The sequence below is a fragment of the Babylonia areolata genome, chromosome 10 (assembly GCF_041734735.1).
Source record: "Babylonia areolata isolate BAREFJ2019XMU chromosome 10, ASM4173473v1, whole genome shotgun sequence".
Taxonomy (NCBI): Eukaryota; Metazoa; Mollusca; class Gastropoda; order Neogastropoda; family Buccinidae; genus Babylonia; species Babylonia areolata.
The window spans coordinates 43,582,648-43,593,543 of NC_134885.1; the positions used below are offsets into that span (position 1 = coordinate 43,582,648).

Genomic DNA, 10,896 nt, shown 5'->3' on the forward strand with positions numbered 1-10,896 from the left:
TGTGATGTCCCAATGAACAACAAACACTTTACATCAGGGTTACGCCATGTGATGTCCCAATGAGCAACAAACTACTGGAGGTCAGGGTTACGCCATGTGATGTCCCAATGAACAACAAACCACTGTAGGTCAGGGTTACGGCATGTGATGTCCCAATGAACAACAAACCACTGTAGGTCAGGGTTACGGCATGTGATGTCCCAATGAACAACATACAAATGTAGGTCAGTATTACGACATGTGATGTCCCAATGAACAACATACCACTTTACATCAGGGTCACGCCATGTGATGTCCCAATGAACAACAAACTACTGGAGGTCAGTATTACGACATGTGATGTCCCAATGAACAACATACCACTTTACATCAGGGTTACGACATGTGATGTCCCAATCAACAACAAAACACTGGAGGTCAGGGTTACGCCATGTGATGTCCCAATGAACAACAGACCACTGTAGGTCAGGGTTACGCCATGTGATGTCCCAATGAACAACAGACCTCTGTAGGTCAGGGTTACGCCATGTGATGTCCCAATGAACAACAAACCTCTGTAGGTCAGGGTTACGCCATGTGATGTCCCAATGAACAACAGACCTCTGTAGGTCAGGGTTACGGCATTGATGTCCCAATGAACAACAAACCACTGTAGGTCAGTATTACGGCATGTGATGTCCCAATGAACAACAGACCTCTGTAGGTCAGGGTTACGGCATTGATGTCCCAATGAACAACAAACCACTGTAGGTCAGGGTTACGCCATGTGATGTCCCATTGAACAACAAACCACTGGAGGTCAGTATTACGACATGTGATGTCCCAATGAACAACATACCACTTTACATCAGGGTTACGACATGTGATGTCCCAATGAACAACAAACCACTGGAGGTCAGTATTACGACATGTGATGTCCCAATGAACAACATACCACTTTACATCAGGGTTACGACATGTGATGTCCCAATGAACAACAAACCACTGGAGGTCAGTATTACGACATGTGATGTCCCAATGAACAACATACCACTTTACATCAGGGTTACGACATGTGATGTCCCAATGAACAACAAACCACTGTAGGTCAGTATTACGGCATGTGATGTCCCAATGAACAACATACCACTGTAGGTCAGTATTACGGCATGTGATGTCCCAATGAACAACAAAACACTGGAGGTCAGGGTTACGGTATGTGATGTCCCAATGAACAACAAACCACTGTAGGTCAGGGTTACGGCATGTGATGTCCCAATGAACAACAAACCACTGGAGGTCAGTATTACGGCATGTGATGTCCCAATGAACAACATACCACTTTACATCAGGGTTACGACATGTGATGTCCCAATGAACAACAAACCACTGTAGGTCAGTATTACGGCATGTGATGTCCCAATGAACAACAAACCACTGTAGGTCAGGGTTACGGCATGTGATGTCCCAATGAACAACAAACCACTGTAGGTCAGTATTACGACATGTGATGTCCCAATGAACAACAAACCACTGTAGGTCAGTATTACGACATGTGATGTCCCAATGAACAACAAACCACTGTAGGTCAGGGTTACGGTGTCAGGGTTACGCCATGTGATGTGAACACCTAACGTCTCTGTAACTTTTTCCTTCCTACTGTTTGTGACGTTTCTTCCCACCTAATTTTGTGATATTCCCTGTGACTGTTTTTTTCCTGTAACTTTATTTCCGATCACCCGCAAGATATGTACACCCCCCTCTCGACTCCACCCCCATCCCCTCCCCCCGCACCCCCCTCCCATCATCTATCCTAACACCCCCCACACCCTACACCCTCCTCCCCCGCCCGATAACAGCTTCAACAATTCACCACCCCTCCGTCCCCTACAGAAATGCAGAATGTTTATGCAAAGTGTGAGGTGAGTGAGCCAGAGAAAACCAACACTGGAGGTATCGGGTTGATGTGGGCTTTGCCAGAGATGGCGGCGCACGTGCACGATAGGTCCAGACACGGAGAGTCAAAACATGGCAACGTCTTTATCACCATCTGAGGCTGAAGTGAGCGGCACTTTCAATAAACAATAACACCAGCAAGAGACATGTTCCCCCAACACCCCTTCCCATCCACATCCTTCCCAGCACCCTCCAACATAATCACTAATCTTCTGTTTGTTCAGTGTGCAACTACAACTGGTTCACAAAAGTTACGGACCACGTGGTCCTGCAGTTATCACCTCGGGGCATGGTGATGGTGAAAGGATGCACAGTGTTGAGCAGACAGCGGTGTGTACAGCCAGTGTGGTGACCACCACTCATACCCACAGCTCATTTCTGGCACGTGCACACCCATTATTTACACTGAAAACAAAATCACAGCTGGTGGTTTCAACCGATGAACATCCACTGTTCAGTTGCATTTTCAACCTCTTTAAGGTGCACATGTACAGCAGTTCATGAATTTAATGAGAGGTCAGTGGTGGACTACACCGTTCATAGTGCACGTGTACCTGAAACAGCGGTTGATGACTTCAGTGAGTGGTCAGTGGTGGACTATAATCACTGTTCATAGTGCACGTGTACCTGTAACAGCCGTTAATGACTTCAATGATAGGTCAGTAATGGATGATACACTGTTCGTGGTGCACGTGTACCTGGACGAGTGGTTAATGACTTCAGGAAGAGGTCAGTAGTGACCGGACACAGCATGATTGCAACCATCCCTCCATTTGTCTAACATTGGACGAAAACCTACGTGTTTTTATGAAGTGGTTCCCAACTGTTTGTGAACAGATCACGTCTCACCAAGCATCCACACTTTCATCACACAGCGTCAACGTCAGCAACAACAATGGACAGCAGTCAAAAGAGGTATATTTGTTTTTCATCAAGGCACTTTGGAAACAACAGCGACAACAGCAACAATGGACAGCAGTCAAAAGAGGTATATTTGTTTTTCATCAAGGCACTTTGGAAACAACAACGACGACAACAACAAAAAGATCAACACAATTAAAATATAAAGCGTGTGTGTGTGTGTGTGTGTGCGCGCGCGCGCGTGCGTGCACACGTGTCTTTGTGTGTTTGGTGTGTGATAAAAGCGAAGAGAAGCCTGTTATACTAAAAAAAACAAAAAAAAAATCCAACAACAACAACAACACCGCCAACAACAACAACAACAAGAGATTGAAATAAACGTATTCAGAGGTGGATCATTTCATGTCAGTGTCGAACAACAAACGAGCCAGGGCCTTTTTTCTGGGGTCGGAGAAGGCACTGACTTGCCCCGTCACCGGGTCACGTGACACGGCCTGCGCCACGGCCATATACGTTGTTCTCTCTTTCAGTGTGTGTCCGTAGCTCGCCAAGTTCGTCAGTACGTCCTGCTCACACACACACACACACACACACACACGCGTGCGTGCGCGCGCGCGCACACACACACGCACACACACACACAAGCATGGTATATGCACACGTTCCAGACAGATATACATGTAAGTTCGAAAGGAATGTACACATACGTAATCGCACAGAAAGGTACGCGCACACAAGCATGTATGAGCAAACACATATGCACGCATGCACAGCAGAGCAAAATTTACTCCACTCGTTAAGGAAGAAAGATTTCTACGCCGAGAGGGCTTCTTCACAGATAATACCTTGAACAGACTGCAGTATGGAGTGAGTAGAATTCACAAACCAGTCATACTTGAGACAGTGTCAATTTTTAATCAGTGCAGAATACCAACAATGCAGATTACTAGCAGCGAATACTGTATTACAGACATCAAACAATAGATACACAACAGTAACATAAGCAGCAGTGGAACAGATCTAAATGGCCAATTTCACCCGGCATTGTTTTGACGCAGAATGTCCAGCAACCAGTTACAAGTTGTACCTCAGCCATCTTACCTGCGAGTAGTTGTACCACAGCCATCTTACCTGCGGGCGGGTAGTTGTACCACAACCATCTTACCTGCGGGCGGGTAGTTGTACCACAGCCATCTTACCTGCGGTTAGTTGTACCACAACTAATTACCTGCGGGTAGTCATACCCACATCCATCTTACCTGCTGGTAGTTGAACCTTTACCATCTTACCTGCGGGTAGTTGTACCCTAACCATCTTACCTGCGGGTGGTTGTACCCTAACCATCTTACCTGCGGGTAGTTGTACCCTAACCAACTCACCTGCGGGTATCCAAACTCCCACTTGAGGACGTTTGGGACCAGTTGATGGTGCAGCCGTTTGGCCAAGATGGCTTCCTTCAGGGTCTGCCCCAACCACAGCACGCGGGCCATCACCTGCATACAATGCAATACATCTTTATTCCTCACTTTGGAAATTGAATTGTGCTTCCACAGGCTCGTCACTCGCCCTTCACAATATCTCAGCCAACAGCCATGGCCAACACACTCGCAGCATGACAAATGTCATCGTCAGGTACTTACACTGTCACCTGCATCGTCAGATACACAATCACTTGCATCGTCAGGTATTTACACTGTCAACTGCATCGTCAGGTATTTACATTATCACCTGCATCATCAGATACTTACACAATCACCTGCATCGTCAGGTATTTACACTACCATCTGCATCGCAAGGCATTCATACTGTCACCTGCATTGTCATGTATTACACAATCACCTGCATCGCCAGGCATTCACGCTGTCATCTGTATTGTTGTGTATTACACTATCACCTGCATCGTCAGGTATTTACACTGCCATCTGTATTGTTGTGTATTACACTATCACCTGCATCGTCAGGTATTTACACTGCCATCTGTATTGTTGTGTATTACACTATCACCTGCATCGTCAGGTATTTACACTGCCATCTGTATTGTTGTGTATTACACTATCACCTGCATCGTCAGGTATTTACACTGCCATCTGTATTGTTGTGTATTACACTATCACCTGCATCGTCAGGTATTTACATAATCACCTGCATCTCAGTCAGTAATACAATCATCTGAAAAGTTAATCATCATCATCAACAACGTCGTGATCGTCGTCACCGTCATCGTCGTCACCGTCGTCGTCAACATCATTATCATCGTCATCACCATCATCATCATGATCATCACCATCACCAACACCACTATCATCACCACCACCACCACCACCACCAGCACGAAGAGCCCCATCAGGACGTCCCCAGGCAGTAGCTACCTGAACGTTGCAGTTAGTGATGCGGGCTCCCCCTGCACTGCCCACCACCAGGCGGGGGTTACCGGCCCTGTCCACCACGATGGCGGGCGCCATGGACGACAGGGGGCGCTTTCCGGGCTGGATGAAGTTGGGGGAGGAGTGCTGCACACACACACACACACCTTGTTCAGGGCGTGGGTCTGGATGGAGGCCAGTGCCTTGTTGCTGATATTAACATAGCACCTGTCCTTCAGTCATATTTATATAGCACCTGTGCTTCAGTCATACTTATATAGCACCTGTCCTTCAGTCATACTTATACAGCACCTGTCCTTCAGTCATACTTATATACCACCTGTCCTTTATCAGTCATACTTATATACCACCTGTCCTTTATCAGTCATACGTATATAGCACCTGTCCTTTATCAGTCATACGTATATACCACCTGTCCTTCAGTCATACTTATACAGCACCTGTCCTTCAGTCATACTTATACAGCACCTGTCCTTTATCAGTCATACTTATATAGCACCTGTCCTTCAGTCATACTTATATACCACCTGTCCTTTATCAGTCATACTTATATACCACCTGTCCTTTATCAGTCATACGTATATAGCACCTGTCCTTCAGTCATACTTATACAGCACCTGTCCTTTATCAGTCATACTTATATAGCACCTGTCCTTCAGTCATACTTATATAGCACCTGTCCTTCGGTCATACTTATATAGCACCTGTCCTTCAGTCATACTTATATAGCACCTGTCCTTTATCAGTCATACTTATATAGCACCTGTCCTTCAGTCATACTTATATAGCACCTGTCCTTTATCAGTCATACTTATATACCACCTGTCCTTTATCAGTCATACTTATATAGCACCTGTCCTTTATCAGTCATACGTATATAGCAGCTGTCCTTCAGTCATATTTATATAGCACCTGTCCTTCAGTCATACTTATATAGCACCTGTCCTTTATCAGTCATACTTATATAGCACCTGTCCTTTATCAGTCATACTTATATAGCACCTGTCCTTCAGTCATACTTATATAGCACCTGTCCTTTATCAGTCATACTTATACAGCACCTGTCCTTTATCAGTCATACTTATATAGCACCTGTCCTTTATCAGTCATACTTATACAGCACCTGTCCTTTATCAGTCATACTTATATAGCACCTGTCCTTCGGTCATACTTATATAGCACCTGTCCTTCAGTCATACTTATATAGCACCTGTCCTTCTTCGGTCATACTTATATAGCACCTGTCCTTCAGTCATACTTATATAGCACCTGTCCTTTATCAGTCATACTTATATAGCACCTGTCCTTCAGTCATACTTATATAGCACCTGTCCTTTATCAGTCATACTTATATAGCACCTGTCCTTCAGTCATACTTATATAGCACCTGTCCTTTATCAGTCATACTTATATAGCACTTGTCCTCAGTCAAAGATAAAGCTCTAAGCGCTTTACAAACACACAGCCAGTTATTATGGACCCCCCGTATTAGAAACACGTGTATTAGAGTGACTTGTACCGTCCATTGTCACCACGGACAACCATCCATCCGTGTCGTGTGCAGCACTGCGCTTCATGTGTCGACGGTAGAAAGACAGAGGCAGGGGAGCAAACCGGTAAACTGGCGACGTATCAGTGAAAGTGGTAATGATCCGAGTTCCTTCCCTTCCAATGCGCGTTCCGCGGTCATACGAGTCCCAAGAATGATGTGAAAGTCTTTTGGATACAGACCAATAGAGAGAGAGAGAGAGAGAGAGAGAGAGAGAGAGAGAGAGAGAGAGAGAGAGATGGGGGTGTACTAAACAACGTGACCTATTTCCAAACCTGAACAGCAGTGTGAGAAAGAGACGAACTAAACAACGTGACCTATTTCCAAACCTGAACAGCAGTGTGGGAAAGAGACGAACTAAACAACGTGACCTATTTCCAAACCTGAACAGCAGTGTGAGAAAGAGACGAACTAAACAACGTGACCTATTTCCAAACCTGAACAGTAGGTGGGAAAGAGACGAACTAAACAACGTGACCTATTTCCAAACCTGAACAGTAGGTGGGAAAGAGACGAACTAAACAACGTGACCTATTTCCAAACCTGAACACGGCTGTGAATGGAAAGAGACGAACTAAACAACGTGACCCATTTTCCTAGCTGCATGCAGTGGTTGTCTGGTCACACACACTCTTTGGAAGCCAGAGAATGTGAGCATACACGATCAAATCCCACACTTGTCAGAATTGTATACCCTTCATCTTGACCATGAGTGGTGGTCTGAACGCTAATCATTCGGATGAGACGATAAACCTAGGTTCTGTGTGTGGCACGTTAAATCATCCCACGACAAGAGTGTTATCTCTGGCAAATTTTCGTCGTAAAATCCAGTCAAATTTGAGCCTCTAATGGCAGCTGTCAGTCGACTCAACCCAGGCAGGCAGCTTGTTGTGCAAATGTTTGTAAAGACCTTAGAGATTGGTCTCTGACCGAGGATAGGCGCTATATAAATATTCATATCGTATACATGTTCATGTCATTTTAGTATACATGTGATATAACCATCCATATCATTTTAGTAGTCATGTCATAATAAGCATTCATATCATATACGTATCCATGACATGTAAGTATCCATGACATATAAGTATCCAAGCTGTATAAGAATCAATATCATTTTAGCATCCATGTCATATAAGTATCAAAATCGTATCCATGTGACATCAGTATCCAATGACGTGTAAGTATCCATGTGATGCCAGTATCCATATGACACAAGTAGCATGTAACACAAGTACCCACGTGACGAAAGTACCACGTGACACAAGTACCATACGACACAAGTACCCACGTGACACAAGTACCATGTGACACAAGTACCCACGTGACAAAACTACCCACGTGACACCAGCACCACGTGACACCAGCAGCACACAGACCAGTTACCTGCAGGGTTGTCAGGTCCAGGCCAGGTCGGGCCATAGCAGTGTTGAAGTCAGCCAGCTCGTTGTTCAGGATGATGCCCGTTGAGGGAGACATCAGCAGGGACCCATAGCTGTAACAGTGTAACACCACACTATGTGACAGACCCATAGCTGTAACAGTGTAACACCACACTGTGTGACAGACCCATAGCTGTAACAGTGTAACACCACACTGTGTGACAGACCCATAGCTGTAACAGGGTAACACCACACTGAGCGACAGACCCATAGCTGTAACAGTGTAACACCACAGTGCGTGACAGACCCATAGCTGTAACAGTGTAACACCACACTGAGTGACGGAATGATGCTAACTATACTCCACACGAACAGTTCAGCACTATCAATGACATTTCAATCCCATGAAAACAACCAAATCAATTCAAAACAATCAATCATCAAGATGCACACGAAGGGGGATCAGGCGCTAGCAGGTCTGCACATATGTTGATGGTGCCCTAGACCGACCTACTAACAGTTAGCTGATGGTGCCCTATCCCGAACCACTAAAAGTTAATGGTGCCCTGTCTTGACCTGTAGCTAATTGTGCTCTATCAAGACCCACTAAAAGTTAATGGTGCCCTATCCCGACCAACTAGTAGTTAATGGTGCCCCTATCCAAACCCAACCTGCTAGTAATTAATGGTGCCCCTATCCAAACCTGACCTACAAATAGTTTGGTGCCCCTATCCAAACCCAACCTACAAGTAGTTAATGGTGCCCCTATCCAAACCCAACCTACAAGTAGTTAATGGTGCCCCTATCCAAACCCAACCTACATGTAGTTAATGGTGCCCCTATCCAAACCCAGCCTACAAATAGTTAATGGTGCCCCTATCCAAACCCAGCCTACAAGTAGTTAATGGTGCCCCTATCCAAACCCAACCTACAAGTAGTTAATGGTGCCCCTATCCAAACCCAACCTACAAGTAGTTAATGGTGCCCCTATCCAAACCCAACCTACATGTAGCTAATGGTGCCCCTATCTAAACCTAACGTACAAGTAGTAAATGGTGCCCCTATCCAAACCCAACCTACAAGTAGTTAATGGTGCCTCTATCCAAACCCAACCTAAATGTAGTTAATGGTGCCCCTATCTAAACCTAACGTACAAGTAGTTAATGGTGCCCCTATCCAAACCCAACCTCCTAGTAATTAATGGTGCCCCAATCCAAACCTGACCTACAAATAGTTTGGTGCCCCTATCCAAACCCAACCTACAAGTAGTTAATGGTGCCCCTATCCAAACCCAACCTACAAATAGTTAATGGTGCCCCTATCCAAACCCAACCTACATGTAGTTAATGGTGCCCCTATCTAAACCTAACGTACAAGTAGTAAATGGTGCCCCTATCCAAACCCAACCTACAAGTAGTCAATGGTGCCCCTATCCAAACCCAACCTACATGTAGTTAATGGTGCCCCTATCTAAACCTAACGTACAAGTAGTAAATGGTGCCCCTATCCAAACCCAACCTACATGTAGTTAATGGTGCCCCTATCCAAACCCAACCTACATGTAGTTAATGGTGCCCCTATCCAAACCCAACCTACAAGTAGTTAATGGTGCCCCTATCCAAACCCAACCTACAAGTAGTTAATGGTGCCCCTATCCAAACCCAACCTACATGTAGTTAATGGTGCCCCTATCCAAACCCAACCTACAAGTAGTTAATGGTGCCCCTATCCAAACCCAACCTACATGTAGTTAATGGTGCCCCTATCCAAACCCAACCTACAAGTAGTTAATGGTGCCCCTATCCAAACCCAGCCTACAAGTAGTTAATGGTGCCCCTATCCAAACCCAACCTACATGTAGTTAATGGTGCCCCTATCCAAACCCAACCTACAAGTAGTTAATGGTGCCCCTATCCAAACCCAGCCTACAAGTAGTTAATGGTGCCCCTATCCAAACCCAGCCTACAAATAGTTAATGGTGCCCCTATCCAAACCCAGCCTACAAGTAGTTAATGGTGCCCCTATCCAAACCCAACCTACAAGTAGTTAATGGTGCCCCTATCCAAACCCAACCTACAAGTAGTTAATGGTGCCCCTATCCAAACCAAACTTACAAGTAGTTAATGGTGCCCCTATCCAAACCCAACCTACAAGTAGTTAATGGTGCCCCTATCCAAACCCAACCTACTAGTAGTTAATGGTGCTGGTGGCGGACACAGCGTCTCCATCAGGGCCCAACACCGAGATGTGAGTTGTCCCCTCTTCCTGCGGGAGGGCACTGGTGATGTTGGTGTAGTGCGCACTCTCGTAGGTCCGTGTGGGGTCGATGGCCTGACGTAACTTCCGGGCATAGTCTGGCGACGCCATTTTTTGTAATAACTGTGAAGGTAAGAGAACAGAAATAGTTCAACAAACATACATAAGAAATCTGCCCTAATATGCATGGTAATGCGTGTGCGTAACTGAAGCCTGAACTAAACATACAGGAAACGAATGATGAGCGCCTTTAGTTTGTTTCAGTTACTCAAAGAAGCGTCAATACGTTCAGTTGAAACAAATCCATACGCGCTACATCACATAGGCCTTGAGTCCATGCATGTGTGTATTTGTGTACCAACCAGACTATATGTTTTCAACAAAGTGTTGCCAGATCAACCTTTTGTTTCCATGGGTTTATTTCAATGCGCGAAGTGTGTGCTGCACGTGGAACCAAGGTTTATCAGCTGTGTGTGCTGCACGTGGAACCAGTGTTTATCAGCTGTGTGTGCTCCACGTGGAACCAAGG

The 10,896-nt window shown here is 45.4% G+C and overlaps 1 protein-coding gene across 5 annotated transcripts in view; it reads right to left on the reverse strand.

Moving 5' to 3' along the window:
- Positions 1-2,833: 2,833 nt before the first annotated feature.
- The window catches only part of LOC143286615 (glutathione hydrolase 1 proenzyme-like), a 49,432-nt gene continuing 41,369 nt past the window's right edge, over positions 2,834-10,896 (reverse strand). For all 5 annotated transcript variants that reach the window (XM_076594254.1, XM_076594257.1, XM_076594252.1 and 2 more), the window contains exons 10-14: positions 10,300-10,490; positions 8,116-8,224; positions 5,166-5,306; positions 4,176-4,289; positions 2,834-3,362 (exon numbers count right to left, since the gene is read on the reverse strand). In XM_076594254.1, the coding sequence (XP_076450369.1) occupies positions 3,192-3,362; positions 4,176-4,289; positions 5,166-5,306; positions 8,116-8,224; positions 10,300-10,490 (726 nt within the window). In that variant the 3' untranslated portion in view covers positions 2,834-3,191. The remainder of the gene's footprint in view (positions 3,363-4,175; positions 4,290-5,165; positions 5,307-8,115; positions 8,225-10,299; positions 10,491-10,896) is intronic.